The sequence below is a fragment of the Prionailurus viverrinus genome, chromosome C2, assembly GCF_022837055.1.
Source record: "Prionailurus viverrinus isolate Anna chromosome C2, UM_Priviv_1.0, whole genome shotgun sequence".
Lineage (NCBI taxonomy): Eukaryota > Metazoa > Chordata > Mammalia > Carnivora > Felidae > Prionailurus > Prionailurus viverrinus.
Genome location: NC_062569.1, coordinates 101,052,857 through 101,072,298, shown reverse-complemented (window position 1 = coordinate 101,072,298; position 19,442 = coordinate 101,052,857). Strand labels below are relative to the sequence as shown.

The 19,442-nt window shown below is 41.9% G+C and overlaps 1 protein-coding gene across 1 annotated transcript in view; it reads left to right on the top strand.

Annotated features, from left to right (window-relative positions):
• Positions 1-836: 836 nt before the first annotated feature.
• Positions 837-19,442, top strand: part of TMPRSS7 (transmembrane serine protease 7) — a 35,577-nt gene continuing 16,971 nt past the window's right edge. The window contains exons 1-8 of the mRNA XM_047875448.1: positions 837-929; positions 3,493-3,560; positions 4,693-4,886; positions 5,917-5,955; positions 6,694-6,922; positions 8,455-8,585; positions 10,511-10,623; positions 17,402-17,508. Of these exons, the coding sequence (XP_047731404.1) occupies positions 837-929; positions 3,493-3,560; positions 4,693-4,886; positions 5,917-5,955; positions 6,694-6,922; positions 8,455-8,585; positions 10,511-10,623; positions 17,402-17,508 (974 nt within the window). The remainder of the gene's footprint in view (positions 930-3,492; positions 3,561-4,692; positions 4,887-5,916; positions 5,956-6,693; positions 6,923-8,454; positions 8,586-10,510; positions 10,624-17,401; positions 17,509-19,442) is intronic.

The following is a 19,442-nucleotide window of genomic DNA, read 5'->3' as shown; positions in this document are numbered from 1 at the left end:
GAGCCTGGGGGATGGTGCCCACTAGGAGGAAGACCTTGGTAACAAAAAGAAAAGGCAGAAAGAAGAGCCCCTCACTCCCCCCCACCCCACCCCCGCCATCCCCCAGGCTATTCTCGGTCTCTCTAAAGCAACTCCGATACAACAGTGTTCTTCCCGCATTGTCAATCGTTCTGGGCAGGCTGGATGCCCAAACCCACTGTCCACACTGGGCAATGCATTTGAGCAGGAGTGACCCGATGCTGGGCTGAGAACCCTGCTTTGTGGTTCACAGGAAGGATGAATTCTCATGCATTGCACAGAGCTGAAGACCAGCCCAGCACCCTGTGTAGCAGCTACACAAGTCAGATAGGGATGAGCCCCCGGGGGGTTAATGAAGGTCAGCTGGGGGGCCCTTCCCACTTGTCCCGCTATGCTCACTTTACCTCAGAGCTTGACAGTATCCATTTCTTACCTCCTGACTTTCTACAGACTAAGGATCCATGAAAACTGCACACACTCTTCTTGGCCTGGTAGTGACTCTAGGGCAAGTATAAAGTCAAAGAGGCAGATCTTTAATCTTTGAATCTGTTTCATAAGTATTTGCCAGGAGAGAACAGACTATCCTAGGAGATATGGTGACTTACTGCTGATGGAAGTGACGTTATTAACTACATTTAGAGCTTCACAGGTTGTGAAGCAGTCACGTAAGTAGGCGCCTAATAAAACATTTTAGGGGCCTGATACTGACACAGATCAGACAATGCCTCATTGCCACACAGAGGGGAAAGCCCTCTACTCGCTTTCTCTCCTGTCTTACAGGTAAGACAGAAAGCAAAGATGCTTTTTACTTTGTTGGGATGTTTCGCATTACCAACATTGAGTTTCTTCCTGAATATCGACAGAAGGAGTCCAGGGAATTTCTGTCCATGGCACGGACTGTGCAGCAAGTGGTGAGCTGAGGGGGGGGGTGGGGAGGTTGGTGTGGGAGGCCTGGGGGAGTGGGGCAGGGGATGAGGGGCCAGGGTGGAGGGCTCACAAGTGTCACAGGTGAGCAGGGTGGATGGAAGAAGTCAGAGGCAAACTTGGGATTTAGCTCATCTTGGCTATAATTGCTTATCTGACAGAGTTGCTAATTTATTTGGTAACTTATTTATATTATTTATCGCTGAGCGTAAAAACAAGTGGCTCTCTGAGCTCTAGGGTTTCCCATCTGTAAAATAAAGGAATTACATCAGGTGATCTTTAAAATGCCTCCCAGAACTAAAGTTACGCATGCTGATTAATTTTGTGAGCTGTACACATCTATCTCAACCTCAACGCAGTGGAATCTCTTTACTTAAAAAACAAAAAAGCTTTCTCATTATAGAACTAATACGTATTTAACCACTAACATTTTTTAAATTCAGAAAATTATGAAAAGGAATGTTAAAATTTTCTTTAACATCATCTTCTGAGACAGAACCCCTTTTTATTCTGGGCCACATAGACATAAAGGAGAACATGATATTGGAATATTTGCAGATAGTTTTATAGTAGATTTTTTCCTCTTAACATTAGGTTGCATGTTTCTATGTAAGTAAATATTCTTAAAAAAACACAAGTTTTAATAGCTACCAAGTTAGCCAATCCCCTCTTATTGGATATTTGTCCTCCATTTTTGTTACTCTGGATAATGCCATACAGAACTGCAACATGGATTGTGTCGATCTGTGATTACTTCCTTAGCAGATCTCCTAAAATAAAAAGATCTATTCATGGCTCTTGGTACATATTAAGAACTAGAAAGCTTCTGCCAATTTGTATCTGCACAGTAATGGAGAGGGTGGCCTACACGGTGGGCCCATACTGCCTTGACAGGCACGCTGTGGTGTAGACTGGGGAAGGGTTGTGGGAGAGCAAGCAAAGACAACAGTGGGCACAGTGGCCCTTATCTACTGAAGAAGGCCTTCTATATACAGGGTATGTGGATAAATACTTTACCTTTAAATTGTATCAATTATTCCTCAAATTACCCCAAAGATTCTTGGTAAGCACTCTGATCACTTTACAGAGAAAGAAAGAGAGAGAGAGAGAGAGAGAAGGAAGGAAGGAAGGAAGGAAGGAAAGAAGTGTTGCAGGATTTTTTACCTCAATAACTGGATTCGTTGTCTCACTGCTTCAAAGAATGAAGAGACGGACACAAAGTGAGCAGCAGGCAAAAGTTTATTAGAGTATAAGATTACGAAGAGTAGTATGAAAGCTCTCTCTGCAGAAAGGGGACACTGAAAAGTGAATTGCCTGCCGAGAATAGGCAAGCTGTCCTTGTTTTATAAGGTTCTGGTCCCTCCCTCCCCTCCTTCCCTTCCCCCTTGTTCCTTCTCAAGTTTTACCTTTATTGGCTGGATAACTCTAGGTGCTGGGTTGTCCATTCCTGATTGGTTTGTTTCCATTGTAGGAGGGATGGTCTAAGGCCACATCTTTCCTTGTGGGTCATAGGTTTTATGGTCTACTAATTTTTAGTCAGGTCTTTTGTCAAATTCCTGAGAGAAATGGCGGGGGGGGGGGGGGGGGAGTAGGTGGTCTCTGTTATATTCTTAAGAGGAACCTTATGCCTGAGGGGGTTTGCCGTGGTCAGACACTCCCAGCATTTTTCTAAAATATGTGTTTTTCCCCACCCAGGACCTCAGGTCCTATCCTTTCCCTCTCTGCCTATTTTACCCTATTTTTTACTGCCATAGAAGGAAAGAAGGCAGGCAGGCAGGAGGGAAGGAAAGAAAGAAAGAAAGAAAGAAAGAAAGAAAGAAAGAAAGAAAGAAAGAAAGAAAGAAAAGAGAGAAAGAAAGAAAGAAGAGAAAGAGAAAAACCTGAGTGCTCAGCAGGTTTAGGTAATGTATTCTGTGTTGCATGGTGACTTTAAACTTGGCAATTAGATGGGTGATTTTGCCATTTAGGAAGGAAGGGGAATATAGGAGGAGATTTGGCAGAGACTCAGCTTGGCTTTAGAAAGCTAAGAAAGGGCAAAGAAGGTAAATTGAAATAACTTTCCTTTAGATCCAACGATGGCGCCTTTTAAAAGAGCTGGGTGTTTCCCTAGAGACTGCAGAGTTGGGGGGGGGGGGGGGTGGTGAACCTGGCCGTGGGCGCCACCTGCCCCCTAGTGGCTACTAGAGCAATGTGCCCTTAAGAATATAAATTTTCCATGCTGTGCATTGTTAGAAAAGAGGTTGGATCAAATCCTTTCTAAATGTACTTAAAGGAGTTTGATTTATTAATTATGGAAAAAATTAACCTTTGGAGTAGGCAGAATACAGAAGTTAAGCTTGATCAGGGTGTCTAAAGACAGCAAAGAATGGATATAGGTAACTGATTATTCTTCACAGATAGCAGAATGGCAGCAACCCAAGATTTTAGCCTTCCGTTAGAACCCAGCTCTTTTCCTTGCTGGCTGTCAGGGCTTGGACCTACAGGGTGCTAGGTGCTGTGAGTGAAAGCCAAATTTGACAGACTTCAGACACCTCGGTTTTTCATTTTCAGGTAAACCTGGTTTATACAACATCTGCCTTCTCTAAATTTTACAAGCAGTCTGTTGTTGCAGATGTCAGGTAATGTATGTCCCTTGCTTTGGGATTTCTGTTTACTGCTGTGAAAAGGCGAAAGCTAAGATCTTACCATTCTCAAGTAAGTTCTTGGGGGCGGCTTTGCGTTAATACTCTTTTAGCACAACTGCTGACTCCACTCTGCCCTGCTGTCATGCTGAGTTTTTCTCTTCATCTACCAAAGCCTGCCCTCTCCCCATAGCTGGGATCCTGGGCACCCCGCCTCTCCCCGTCTTAATACCGCTGGGCAAGACGGCCACAAACATGGCTACCATCGGGTGGGGTAAAAATAAAACACAGTCTAGTCTTTCTCAAAATATGTTAAGTAAAAAAACTGGTCATTAGAGATTTTCTAAGGAAAAAGGGATCTCAAACTCAAATAATTTTTATTAAAATTTACTGTATTACTTTTTAATTCTTTTACTAAAACTTCTTTTTTAAATTATGTTTTATGTACTGTATCCCACCTGCCCCCACCTGCAGAGAGGCACAATCCACTTTGACATACCAAAGACACTAAGAAGCTTGGAGTAAAGCTATTTGTTTACTTTCTATTTCCCACATTATTTACTGTAGAACACTTAAGGTTTGTTTTTCATAAAACATGACAATAGTTGTGTACTCAGAAGCTCTTGCTCCAGAGTTTGGCTAAATACCAAGTTGGGCTCGATTCCTGGATTTACTACTTACTAGCTATATGATTTTGAGTTACAGTTGATCTTGATTTCCTTATCTGTAAAACTGGAGTAATAGGACCTTGCTCATAAGGTTCAGTGGGATAAAGCAGAATTTAGCAATGTGTTTGTACATGGTGAAGTATCAAAAACTATAATTGTTTTTATTTGTAATAATAGTGAATACTGGTTGGTATTCATAAAAATAGTATATTCTCCATGGAGATGCAACTATACACGAATGGTTTTAGATGTGAACCCAACACAGGAAGACACACAGTATTATGCTTTCTCTTACCAATCCCCTCAATAGGAATCAATGACTTCTTCAAGAACGAATTTTAGAAGTTGAAGGATATCCTTACTGGCCTCCCCTTCACTCCATCAGTTGGGTGATTTTCTATGAAAGTCCTAAGAGAGATACCTAAATATCCCTTTTTTTTTTTTTTTTTTTTTTACTGTAGCAGCAACAACAAAGGTGGCCTCCTTGTCCACTTTTGGATTGTGTTTGTCATGCCACATGCCAAGGGCCATATCTTCTGTGAGGACTGTGTGGCTGCCATTTTGAAGGACTCCATCCAGACAAGTATCATAAACCGAACCTCTGTGGGGAGCTTGCAGGGCCTGGCTGTAGATATGGACTCTGTGGTACTAAATGGTGATTGTTGGGTAATTCCCCTTTATGCATTCCTTCCTATAGCACTCCTGATGTTTCCATTAACATAGTCAATATTATAATGAAGTATTCTCTTCCACAATCCCAGTAAAACAGGGTTAGCTGAGGACACTGATCCAGGAAGTTACTAAATACAATGATTGGACAATAGAATACTCAAAATTTCAAAATATATATGAAACTGAATTTATTAAAGTGTACCCTTCCCTATATTTAATTCAATTTCATGAATCTTCAAACTAAGCCTCCAAGTCTTGGAGAAAAAAGAATTTTGCTGAGGTTTATCTTGTCTTTTCCCTTGTCCAGACAGAACTGCACCTATGTTATTTATGTAATGCTGCCCAATGTTCCACAATGACTGTTGAATAGCCCTGCCAGAACGTGAATGTCATCATTTGATTGGCCCAGTAAAATACTTTAGTTAATTAATTGTGTGACTCCCAAATTATGCAACTTTCTCTCTTAATTTAAATTCTCTCTCTCTCTCTATATATATATATAACATTATATATAAAATAAAAATATAAATATACCCTTTACTCGGCTTCAACAACTATCAACTCATGGCCATCCCCCTTGCTCTCAAAATACATAAACAACTTCCCCTACCCTCACTGGATTATTTTAAAGCAAATCCCAGATATGATGAGTTGCTTTTAAGGACTGAAAATCATTTATATATATGTGTATCATAAAAAATCATATATATATATATTATGTTTATTTATTTCTGAGACAGAGACAGACAGACAGAAAGCATGAGTGGGGGAGGGGCAGAGAGAGCGGGAGACAGAATCCGAAGCAGACTCCAGGCTCTGAGCTGTCAGCACAGAGCCCCACGCGGGGCTCGAACTCACAACCTGTGAGATCATGACCTGAGCCAAAGTTGGATGCTCAACCGACTGAGCCACCCAGGTGCCCCAGGACTGAAAATCATTTTTACTGAGGATAATTCTAACAAAATGATATACTGGAACTGACAGTTTGTTTTCCGTGTGTTTTTTCAATGCAGCTGGGCTTCGGTCAGATTACTCTTCAACCATAGGAGCTGGTAAATTATGACACATAGCTTCTCCTACACTGCCTCCAAATTAGTATCCTTTTTGGCTATAGTTTTCTTTTTCAAATGGTGGTATTTGTTAGTCTTCTTTCAGTTACCAGTGATAGAAATACACTCAAACTGGCTTAAGCACTGAAGAAACTTCATTGGCTCTTCTAACTGGGACAGGGGTGGAGAATGTGCTGGCTTCAGGCCTGTTTGGGGCCAGGTTCTAAAATAAAATCTCCTCAGGACTCCACATCTCTGCTTTTCCCTGCTGAAGCTTCATCAAATGTATTCTTCTAATGCAGTGTCATAAATGGCATCAATAGATCCAAGCTTATAATATATTAGTAGCAGCAATGGTACAACAACCCCTCTCCCCCCCAACCCCCCCCCCCCATAACTTTCCCAACAGTTTTTGCAGAAGTCCTGGTGCCGAATTTACTGTCTCAGATTGGCTGGCAAACCCATTCATGCACCAGCTTCCTTTACTCTGATTGGCCAGTCTGGGTCATGCGCCCATCTCTGGACATAGAAGTGGGTTTAACCCCAACCAAACCACACAATCAGGGTGTAGACAGTTTCTCAAAGTAAAATCCTGGTGCTATTACCAGAAGAAGGGGGAGCGGACTCTGGGCTGGCAAAAACAGCAGATGTCCTCCAGAGGAACTCTTTGCTCCTTACTCTTTAAAGATGTCTAGAAAAGTCATTTCTAAAACGGAACAAAACAAAGTGCTGTCTCCACAGACAAAGGCTGCTCTCAGTACTTCTATGCAGATCATCTGTCTCTCCGCTACCCTCTGGAGATTTCTGCAACCTCAGGGAGGCTGATGTGCCACTTCAAGCTGGTGGCCGTGGTGGGCTACCTGATTCGTCTCTCGATAGAGTCCGTCCAGATTGAAGCTGACAATTGTGTCACCGACTCCCTGACCATTTACGACTCCCTCATGCCACTCCGGAGCACCGTCTTGTATAGGTACTCAGGTCGGCGAGGGAAAAAACTGTTTTACAGGGTCTACCTTTGGCAGTATCGCGTTTCCCTTAGAAACAAAGGAAAAGAACTTTTGCGTGCGCACATGAGATCAAAGACGGACCCACGCCTTACTTAGCATCCCCTGTATTAGCCAGAGCCTGTCAGACACAATGCTTGCTTTTTACTTGTTAGCCTACCAGAGTGAAAAGCAGTGTAGCAGGAACTTCAGCCACTTCTTGAAATATTTCTGAAATATAATTTTTTTGCTTAATTTTACTTTTATGCAATCGCTCTCATTAGAGTGTGAGAATTAAATACTCTATGAGGATTGCATACCATGAGTAAAACAAAAATTTTCTCCCTTACTAGAAAGAGAACACAACGTTCACTGTGCAAGTGAGGTCAATCAGAGAAAACAATGTCAATATTTCACAATCTCATTACCCAGAACAAATGCCTGTTATGTTTTTGCAAATATTTTCGTTCATATGTAGATATGTAATTGCACACATATGTACATATACATATGCTAATATTTTTTTATTTACTAGCAGACATCTTTTGGAGTGCTTAATATCTTAATAATGATAGTTATACTTTATTCACAATGTGCTGTTTTTACTGTGGTAAAAAAGCACATGAATTTTTTTTTTTTTTCAACGTTTATTTATTTTTGGGACAGAGAGAGACAGAGCATGACCGGGGGAGGGGCAGAGAGAGAGGGAGACACAGAATCGGAAACAGGCTCCAGGATCTGAGCCATCAGCCAGCCCAGAGCCTGACGCGGGGCTTGAACTCACGGACCGTGAGATCATGACCTGGCTGAAGTCGGACGCTTAACCGACTGCGCCACCCAGGCGCCCCCACATGAATTATTTTAATAGTGCTTATGTAGGTATAGAGCAGTGTTTTATGTATATATGTATGTATGTGTATGAGTTTATATTTTGGAATTTATATTTTGCATGTTAAAAATTTAAACAGTGTGAATGGTACACAGTGACAAGTAAGTTTGTCACTGGCTCCCATTCCTCAGTCATTGCTACTGCTTCTTTTCACCCTTGCAGACATACTTTGCTATTATCTCATTTAATCCTTACCGAAAGGCTATGAGGGGTATTCTGTAGTCATTACCACCGTTTCACCATAGGGGACCTGGCATTTATGAAGATTAGTTGCTGGAGAATCTTTCAGCCAGTTAAGTGACGGAGTTGAGTTCTCAGTCCGGTTTTCCTTAGAACAGAGCTCATGACTGCAGCCATTTTAAATGGCTGTTTATGCCTTGTTTGTTCTCAAGGAGGGTCCTGTGACAGCCATCAGGAAAATTCTTTGGTAGTTACTAGACAAAAGTTTCCACACCTTTATCGGCTCCCCTCCATCGTGCCCTGTGGCCACTAATTGACGAAGCTCTGGCTGAGTCTGCCTAACAAGAACTGTGTAGATGGCCCAGGAAACGTGTGGAATTAGTGGTGGAGGGAGGCTCACTCCTCAATAACCTACTATTCACGTACTTTTGTTCTGTTATCCGGTTTCAGAATTTGTGAACCCACAAGAACGATAATGTCCTTTGTTTCCACAAATAATCTCATGCTGGTGGCATTTAAGTCTCCTCAGATACGGAGGCTATCAGGAATCCGGGCATTTTTTGAGGTCATTCCAGAACAAAGTAAGTCTTTGCTAATTGAAAAAAGTCACCTTGAAAAATATCTGGTATGATACTCCAGTCTTATCTCTCCTGAGGTTGTGTTGTAATACTAGTTATATGAGTCAGGGACCCTGACTCAGGGTCCCGTCAGAGGAGAGAGAGATATAGTATTTAAACAGAGAATTTAATGTGAAGAACTGCTAACTCAGGATAAAGGTGTTAGCTAGCTAACTCAAAAGGTGAAAAGAAAACTGTAAGGTATTATGTAGGCAGTACACGCAGGAAGCAACCACCACCCGTAGGTCTGGGGGGACAAGGGAAAGCGGCCAGAATGATAATTTACAGTGTGGAGGAGGGGTCTGTGGCCTGAAATTCAGACTTCTGAGGAATGGACTGCCAGGCTGGTGTTGGGGTCTCTTAAGTTCAGAGGCAGGTATTCGCGGGGTCGAGGAGGGGGTCCAGACCGTCGAGGAGCGGGTACCGGACAGTCGACAGCCGAGGCCGGTATCCTTGAGGGAGGTGCAATGAAGTGGAGGCTGGGAAAACTGCTAACAGGGTTCGACTCAGCTACGGGAACAAAGCAGAGCTGCATGAGGGGGTGGGAAGAGCCATCGTTGCGGGGGCATGACACTCCCAGGAAGAGGAAACGAAACACACGGGAAACCCTATTCTTCCTCCTCCAGGCCTCTAGTCTGCCTGTAGCGCCCCCTATTGACAGAGCCTAGTTGGAAGCCAGGTGGCAAAGGAGAGAAGCCTTTTGCAGAGTCCCCGCTACAGCGTCACGGAACAGAGTAGAGAGGGGTGGGTTCGGAGCTGAGTGATAACAGCTCAGTGCCTTGTGGACGTGTGGACGTGGGGTGGGGGACTGTCTATCGTGCCTCCTTAATAGCAATGCATGGGAATGCCATCCTAGAAGAAGATACGTGTGAAGTAACACCCGGAGATTCAATGATTTTCCTAGGTCAGGTAGTGAGCAAAAAGTAACCCAGCTCCCTTTCATTCTTCTCTTTTTGATGTGGGTTGACGAAGTAAAACAAAACAAGACTAAATAAAAAGAGCCTTCACTGAAACTCTAGTCTTTTTGTAATGTTTGTTGCCTTGTAGCTGGTCAGGTCTTACAGATGGTGTCCTGGTAACTTCTCTATGAACATCGAGGACAAAAAGATCAGAATGACAGATGTGGGTGAGGAGGGCAGTGGATTTGGCTTAAGTTAAATGGTCATGGCTTCATAGGTCCATCTACATTTTAAGGCAGTGGCTTGTTTTGATAGGTTTTCTCCGTCAAATTATTACAAAACTAAATGTAAAACTTCTTTGTTAAACAAAATTGAACTGGCGATTTGAGATGTTGTTGGGTTGAAAATTGTCTCCAGCTCCAAAGATTAAAAATATGATTATCTCAGAAATATTGCAGTGGAATTTGTGAACAAACATTGTGAACAAACTGAGCATGTACTATATGCCAGGGATGATTCCAGGTGTAAGGGAAGAGTAGCAAACAAAATAGACAAAAACCAATACTCTCAAGGACATTACATTTTAGGAGAAGGATGACCATGCAGTATGAATAAACATGCAGATTGTTTTATATAAACAGGACAACATGTTATGTAAACTGGGCATATTTCCTAAACAACAAATATACACTCATTTAAACAAATACACTCAGAAGCTTTAAAAAATATATTTAAAGTATGTTTTTAAGAAGAGTAATAGATCTGTAGTCAAAATACATGATCTGAAAACAAATACAGAATTTGAACAAGAAGTTTAGCTATACCTCTGTATGGTACTATTTCTTTTTTGAAAAATTAGCTTAAATTTAAAAAAGTATCTAAGCTTGTTGATCAAAGAGTGTGCATTTGTAGTTAAAGAAATGAATTCAGCGCATTTCCCATAATCCCACGACTGCAAATCGTTGTCTGTTAATGGATATTTTTTTTCAGAATGTGAAAACACAGTATTGGTCAAAGAAATCACTGGCTTTGAAGGGAAAATTTCAAGTCCATATTACCCAAGCTACTATCCTCCGAAATGCAAGTGTACCTGGAAATTTCAGGTAACCTAGTTTTACCACTATTTGAGAAAAATATTGTTATCTTATGTTTAGTAACAGTTTATTTTTAAATTTAATTCATTAAAAAAGTTTTTTTAATGTTTATTTATTTTTGAGAGACAGAGAGAGAGACAGAGTGCAAGCCAGGGATGGGCAGAAAGGGAGACAGAATCTAAAGCAGCCTCCAGGCTCTGAGCTGTCAGCACAGAGCCTGACGCAGGGCTCAAACTCACCAGCAGTGAAATCATGACCTGAGCCAAAGTTGGACGCCCAACCGACTGAACCACCCAGGCGCCCCATTAACTTTTTACTACAAAAAGAATATTAGTTAATTTTATAACACTTAAACCCTAAGCAAATATGTTACCTAGAACATGAAAGTTCCTTGTAATTTCAACCCTCTGCTTATAAATTAACTGTTTTTTGGGATGGGCTTATTTTTCCAGTTGTTGTTTTGTTTGTTTGTATCAAAAAGACCCCCCGCAAAGACAGGGGCTCCTCCGTGGCTCTGTTGGTTAAGAATTGGACTTCAGCTCAGGTCATGATTTCACAATCTGTGGGTTTGAGCCCCTCGTTGGGCTCTGTGCTGACAGCTCAGACCCTGGAGCCTGCTTTGGATTCTATGTCTCCCAATCTCTCTGCCCCTCCCCCACTCACACTCTGTCTTTATCTCCCTCAAAAATAAACATTAAAAAATTTTTTAAATGCAAAGACATTGTTACAAGATCAAACAATATTTCTTTATTTTTTTTTTCTTTTTACCTTGGTAGAACTCACCACTTTTTACTTCTTTCACTATCAGCATTATAGTAAGAATAATAAATAAATAATAAATTTAATTAGGCAATGTATATTTCAGTTGTATAAGCAAACCAAGATGTCAATGTATATGAAATATATACATCTCTGGTCCTTAACAGAGAGTTCAATCTTTTTTTTTTTTTTTTGTCTTTAAAATTTTAGTCTATAACTGTTTTTCTTTCTTCAACTTTAGTGTCTCATGGAAGGTCATGAAGCCTTTCATGGAAGGCTCTTTCAGCATATATGTATAAAATGATTTTTGTGAGGCACAGCAAGTAGATGTAAGTGGCAAGCAGTTTATGGTTTGCATTCATTCAACATGTTATTATTAACTGCCTACTATGTGTCAGGCAGTATTCTGGACACTGGGATCCATGATATCCGACATGAAGCTTACCATACAGTAGGGCGAGACAGGTGACAAAAATGTGTATAGTATGTTACATAGTGCTATGGAGAACAAAGCAGGCATGGGGCTCCATCTCGTTAACCGTGAGGTCGTGACCTGAGCTGAAACCAAGAACCGGATGCTTAACCAACTGAGCCACCCAGGTGCCCCAAAGAGTTCAGTATTTTTTAAAAAATTTTAATATTTATTTATTTTTGACACAGAGAGAGAGAGACACAGAGCATGAGCAGGGGAGGGGCAGAGAGAGAGGGAGACACAGAATCCAAAGCAGGCTCCAGGCTCTGAGCCGTCAGCACAGAGCCTGATGCGGGGCTCGAACTCCCGAACCAAGAGACCATGACCTGAGCCGAAGTCCGAAGCTCCACCCAGGCGCCCCAGAGTTAAATATTTTTAATAATTTTATTACACCCAAATGTGTACTTAGTCTCAGTGTCCTAATGGCATACATCCTTAACTTATTTATTTTTTTATCATTGTTGCAAACATTTCCAAAATAACTAAAACCCAAAGGTTCTGGACTCGCTCACCACCAGATTCTTAATGCCTCATCAGGGCAGCAGAATCTCAGTACCTCAAGTGACTCTCGCAACTTGGGTAAGGAACAGGAGAGACTGCAAATCTGTCTCTTCCATCTCTCCGAAGAGCAGATGGATCTTTTTTATGACATCCAGAACAGGAAAGGCCCCATTCCCAAAAGCTCTGTCAAATGTTTGAAATTCTTTTCAGGTGAAATAAATGTGATTCCATAATAAGCCATAAGCCCTACAGTGAAGATCCTCAAACATTGTTCTAGTCAGAATGTAAATTGGAATATCAGATTGTTTCCCTAGGGGTTGAGAGTTAGAAATGCTAAATAAAAAGAATTCTTTATAAGGCAAAAAGCATGCCCCTGGGGGAGTGGAGAATGGGAGAGGGAAGACAGGAAATATTAGGGATAGACTTGGTGGGTGACACCATTTCCCAGAGGTCAAGGCTGGTCCTCTTCAGCATGGAGGTTAAATAAAGCTGTTCCTTTCTTGGACCACTTTGAACAGCCACCTAAAATTGTGTGATTGCATATTTCTGCAAATGGAAATCATGTAAAAAAAATAACTGGGGGCTCCCGGGTGGCTCAGTCGATTAAGCATCCCACTTTGGCTCAGGTCATGATCTCAGTTTGTGAGTTCAAGCCCGGCAGCAGGTTCTGTGCTGACAGCTCAGAGCCTGAAGCCTGCTTCAGATTCTGTGTCTCCCTCTCTCTGACCCTCCCTTGTTCATGCTCTGTCTCTCTCTCTCTCAAAAATAAGTAAACATTAAAAAATTAAAAAAAAAAAAAGGCACCTGTCAAATAGCTTTGAATTTATTGCAAACAACTGGGAAGAATGACCTAAGTGACAAAAATACTGACTCAAGTCATGGTAAAACGATAAACCCTTTAATACACAAGAGTTGATTTCTATTATTCTCCATCCTTCTTAGTGCCTGGTCCGACTTCCAGATGTAACTGAAGAGCAATCAATCCCTTTTGCAAACTCACTTTCAGCTGACTTTTTTCTTTTCTTTTCTGAGCCTGAGTGGGGGATGGGCAGAGAGAGACAAACACAGAATCTGAAGCCAGCTCCAAGCTCTGAGCTGTCAACACAGAGCCTGATACGGGGCTTGAACCCACGAACCGTGAGATCATGACCTGAGTCGAAGTCCGAAGCTCCACCAACTGAGCCACCGAGACGCCCCTCGGCTGAGTTTTTAAGGTCTCATTTACCTGAGCAGGATTAAGTCCCGCTCCAACTTAAAGTTCCTCTGATTCTTCTCCCAAGAATAAACAAATATTCATTGAATGTCAGTTTCAGGCATGTAACCATAGGGAACACTTAGTAACAAGGTAAAGTCCTTGTTGTCTCAGAGCTTACAGACTGTGGGGGAAGAAGGTGTGGTGAAATAAGAAATAGCAAAGAGTATTGAGGCTTATCACATGTCACCTGCATTTGTTTAGGGCACACACATTTTTATTTGCTCTTAAAACATACCGCTCATATAGGAAAGAGACTCTGGTCACATTTTATGGATAAGGCAATAGAACTGGGGGCAAGCCATTTGCCAGAGGTTACTCAAATAGAAAGTGACCCAGGCAGCATTAAAAGGAATCATGTGGGGCGCCTGGGTGGCGCAGTCGGTTAAGCGTCCGACTTCAGCCAGGTCACGATCTCGCGCTCCGTGAGTTCGAGCCCCGCGTCGGGCTCTGGGCTGATGGCTCAGAGCCTGGAGCCTGCTTCCAATTCTGTGTCTCCCTCTCTCTCTGCCCCTCCCCCGTTCATGCTCTGTCTCTCTCTGTCCCAAAAATAAATAAACGTTGAAAAAAAAAAAAAGGAATCATGTGCCCCTCCATTAAGTAAATTCAGCACCCCCTCCTTTCCTGGGTTCCTAAAGATGTTCAGCTTCCCTGTTTCATAACAATCACTTAATTGAGTATTTACCTTTGTGTTTTCCTTCTTTTTGTTTTTCAACGAATGCATTTGGCTATGGAATCTTAGAAGAAAAATGTGGAGTGGGGTTTTGAATTGTTATATAACCAATGCCATCAGCCTAGCACCCACCAGTTTAGATGCATCCCACATAAGCAGTATACTGTGGGCCATGTAAATTCACCTCCTCCTATCACCTAGGGAATAGGTGGGATTCCCCAGAGATGAATTCCTCTTCCCTGCTTCTGTGGCAAGCATCTAACCACGGAAGTTCCCAGTGCCAGTGGGAGATGGGTTGAGTTGTATGTATAGAACCACTGGCGAGTGAGAAGTGATAAGGATAAAGCACGTCCTGCATCCTGTCGCTGTCACTGACTAGAGAAATATTTTAACACAGCAGGTCCAAATCAGGAGACTTTCTCCCCTTATTTGGTAAAAGTTCCCAAAGCAAAGACGTGGGTTGGGCAGTGGGAACAGAGAATACAGGACACAGAAGGAAATAGCATACTTAGCAGGTGTTTTTTTTTTTTTAATTTTTTTTTTAACGTTTATTCATTTTTGAGACAGAGAGGGACAGAGCATGAATGGGGGAAGGTCAGAGAGAGAGGGAGACACAGAATCTGAAACAGGCTCCAGGCTCTGAGCTGTCAGCACAGAGTCCGACGCGGGGCTCAAACCCACGGACCGCGAGATCATGACCTGAGCCGAAGTCGGACGCCCAACCGACTGAGCCACCCAGGCGCCCCAGCAGTTTTTAATTTTTGTCCATTTGTTGAGCAAAAGAGCTCACGGTGTTTGTGGAACTGCCCTGCTTTACCCCACTTGTCAAGCTGGATAATATCAGTAATGCCTCTTGGTCAATCTGGGCTCACGTGTAGACTTGTGTGCAATTCTGTGTCAGTGGAACCTGGTGTGCAAGGAGACTTACTTCCTTTCTCCTTGGAGAGGCTTTGGAGATTGGGGAGTGCATATACATCTATTTTACTTTGGAGCAATGGAACACAGTGAAAACTCCCATGTAACATTCTTGTGGAGGGCTACATTGGAATATATTCTTACGCTAGAAAATTACACTGATTACTCTAGGTATTTATTATCTCTTAGTTGACATCTATGTATTTTTAATGTGAAGAAACAGTAAGATGACAAGACTGGGGGGATAAATCGATGTATGTTCTCAGGAGCCCTTGGCGTTCGCTGCACATAAGACCGTCCCGTTCCCCTTGAGCCCTCACTGTCAGTGTTCCAGGTGGCATGATACATTGAGAAAAAGCGGCCTTCAGAGAAATGCAGGGTAACATTGGGAATGTCACTTATTTTTGGTTAGTCTTGACTTCTTCCATAAAATAGGACTCCTACTTCCTTCCTGTGTCGTCGTGTTGTTTAAATGAGAGACATAGGGGCGCCTGGCTGGCTCAGTTGATGGAGCGTGCAATTCTTGGTTTCAAGGTCCTGAGTTGGGGCCCCATGTTGGGTGTAGAGATTACTTAATTTAAATAAATAAATAAGTAAATAAATAGCCTGAATCATTTTCTCTGCAAGATAGGTTGAGGGATGAGGGCTACAGTATTTAAATACATGTTAGAAAGAAGTACATACAACAAAGACATTGTAACATCAAATACATCACAAATACAAATGACAGCACTACAACACTAAATGTCAGAGCAATAAAAATCGGTTAAAATTAATTTCTTAAAAAAAAAAAAAAGGAGGCGTCCCTGGGTGGCTCAGTTGGCTAAGCGTTTCACTTTGGCTGGGGTCATGATCTCGTCTGGGGTCATGAGCCCCATGTAGGGCTCTGTGCTGACAGCTTGGCAGGCCTGGAGCCTGCTTTGGATTCTGTGCCTCCCTCTCTCTCTGCCCGTCCCCTGTTTGCCTTCTGTCTCTCTGTGTCTCAAAAATAAACATTAAGAAAATAGATTTAAAAAACTTAAAAACTAAAATCATGACATAACACAATGTATGTGTACGTCATACAGTGTCATAAAAAGGTCGGATGTGTGTGTGCACGCGCATGCATGCGCACTCACGTGGGTGTGTGCTGTATGGGCAGCCTCTTTCTTGTTTGATCTGGTCTCAGCAGACCTGGGAGTGATTTAGTAACTGCCTTCAGGAATACCCAGGTTTAATATGAAGAGGATGCTGATTCACTTCTCTGTTATCTAAATAATCTGAATAGTGCTTTAAATGAACTATGTCATTGTTACTGAAGGAGGAAACTGTGCATTCATTAACAAGTGGGTGTTTTCAAAGTTAAGCTCATTTACAAGGAGGAAACTGACACCTAGAGATAATCTAATATGTCCCATGTTACCCAGCTCACTCAAAACTGGGGCCTTAGAGCAGCTCCCTAGCACTGGGGCACCCATTTCCCTCTCTATTACGCTCTCCTCATTCTGGTTTGTTGCAGGGTAGGGGAGGTACTGGTCTATCCCACCAAAGGTCATAGTGTTGTAGGGTTTTTTTCCTGTAATACCCGGGATTCATTGTCTCTCCACTTGGAAAATGAAGAGGTGGACACAAAAGGAACAGCAGGCAAAAGTTTATTAGAATGTAAGATTAAAAAGGAAGAATAGTATGTCTCCCCTTTACAGAGAGGGGACATTCGAAAGTGAATGTCCGAGCACTATAGGCAAGGGTTCTTGTTTCATAAGGTTCTGGTCAGCCCTGCCCCTTCCCTTCTCCCTTGTTCCTTCTCAGGTTCTACACTTATTGGCTGGATAACTCTAGGTGCTGGGTTGTCCATTCCTGATTGGCTCATTTCCATTGTATGAGGGGTGGTCTGTGGCCATATTTAGGTCTTCTGTCAAATTCCAGAGGGGAAACCTGAGGACCAGTAGGTGGTCTCTGTTATATTCTTAAGAGGAACCTTATCGCCTGGGTTTGCTGTGGTCAGACACTCCCAGCATTGTTCCAAAATAGGTGTTTTTCCCCACCCAGGGACCTCAGATCCTAATCTTTCCCTCTCTGCCTATGGAATCCTATCTTCTTGTATCATAATAGGGCACAAAGAATAAAATGCCCTAAAAACGGCAAGCTGAGGGAATGAGTTCTGAGTGAAGAAACTTAGCTTGAAACATATCCTTCAGTTGAAACATTTTTCTGACTTAATGTTTGTTTTTCACAGACTTCCTTATCAACACTTGGCGTAGCACTGAAATTCCATAATTATTCAATAACCAAGAAGAGCGTGAAAGGCTGTGACCATGGATGGTGGGAAATTAATGAACAAATGTAAGTGGGTTCCATATGTAAAGAATCTGATGAAAGGCCTCACCTAAAGGTTCAAAGCCTTGGATCCCTTGTCCCCGAAGAGTTTGCACTTAACGATTTGCAGAGAGGGAAATTGAGGGATACAGGAGTTAAATAACTTGCTCAAGGTCACTCAGCTCATATCAAATCCATGTCTTATGGCTCCCAAGTCCTGGCTGGGCCACTGCTCTTTGCTGCTGGGCTATGGGTGTGCACCCTCTATACTTTACAAAAATAGCTTGGCAGATAAAGTCTTTCAAACCATGGAGCCCTGGAGGAAATAGTAAATAGGAGTCCTGGTGATACAAAAATTAAAAACCATTAGCCAATTGTGTGCAGTAGGACAGGTTGGGTCAGTCTGGCTGTATCCTGGCGCATGGGTTGAGGCTGATTAGAGAAATCGAGGTGTCTGAGCTTTCCGAACTGACCCAGGATCTCCCCACTCTCACCCTTAATTTGCGTCTTAGTTATTTTTATTGTTTATTTGCTTCTAAAGTTGTACTAGGTCTTGTATTTAAAAATAGAGAATGTCCTGTCTTTACAGCAGAATAGCTTCTAAGTTTACTTTGAAGGAAGAATTTTTGTGAGGTTAGCCTAAGGGATTTGCCTGCTAATTCTTTGCTCACTGTTAATCCATGAATGAAACTTTCCTTTTCTAAATGATTTTCCTGAACCGCCTTCTTTCATTTCCTTTAGACGCTCGGATTATGTGCTATGCAGTCATAGGTTCTGCCTTCACTGGAATATATCCTATCTGATTTAAGAGTATTCTTGGACCATTATTAGATGTGCCTTGTATTCCTATTGGAAATGATTTTGAATCAGGGTCTGTTGTGCAGGAGACAGAAAACCTGGGTTCAAATTTGAGCTCTGTAATTTAGTACCTATATTAACTAGGACAAATTACTTAACCTCTTTGATTTTCAGTCTGTAAATGAGGTAATAATTCTTACTTGTTAAGGTGGGATTTTTTTGTAAGGATTCAATGAGCTAATGCATACCACACACCAAAAGAAAATATTAGTCATTATTATGATGAGTGAGATTGTTTGGGATAGAGTTGTTGAATCACTATGTTATACACCTGAAACTATTGCAACATCGTGTGTCAAAAAAAATTGCCTTGGAAATTACTTTGGATGGATAAATACTATAGAATGTGCCCCCCCCCCACCAAATTTTATGAATGCTGCATTTTGATACTTAATTAGATAGAGGTTGAAAAAACAACTCTTTACAATTCTTTTATAAAGTTGTATGCGTAAGATAGAGCTATAATTCAGAACTAGATACTATTTTTTTTTCCTTCTAAGTAACAACTGCTACCACCTAGGAAGGGTTGCTGTCAAAGTATGAGCAGGATTTTCTAACAAGGAATCAGAATCAGGAACTCTCTCTGCTTAAATACTTTCCCTGAAGGGCTGGCTCTTCAGTTTGACTGAAGTTTGGCTGGCTGAAATCCTATCAGATTCTTTTGATGTTAGTTGCACCCTTAGGATTTAAAATGCCAGCCCTTCCCATTATCAGTTCTTTTCATCTAAAAAGGAAAGGCTGTAATTGAACTAACTTCTGACACCTTGCTGAAAAGTTGCCTAAAGGCATTGGGTATGTAAAGGGGAAGCAGAAAAAAGTAATGCCGCCACCAGGATGCCCAGTGATTGTGAGTTCAGAGAACATGGGAATAGGGTGTAGCCGCTCAGGGCAGCTACAATGCAACATATGACCCTAAAGGAATGGATGTCCTTTGGATGAAGTTTTGCAGAGCAAAGTTCACGAAAGGAAAGCTGTTGGTGCACTAGAAAGTACCAGGGTTTATGTATTTATTTATTTATTTTCCCAAGCAAAACAAAATCATATGTAATGGTCTTAAATGCAAAAGTAAAAACAAACAAGAAACAAAAGCAAAAAACAAAGCA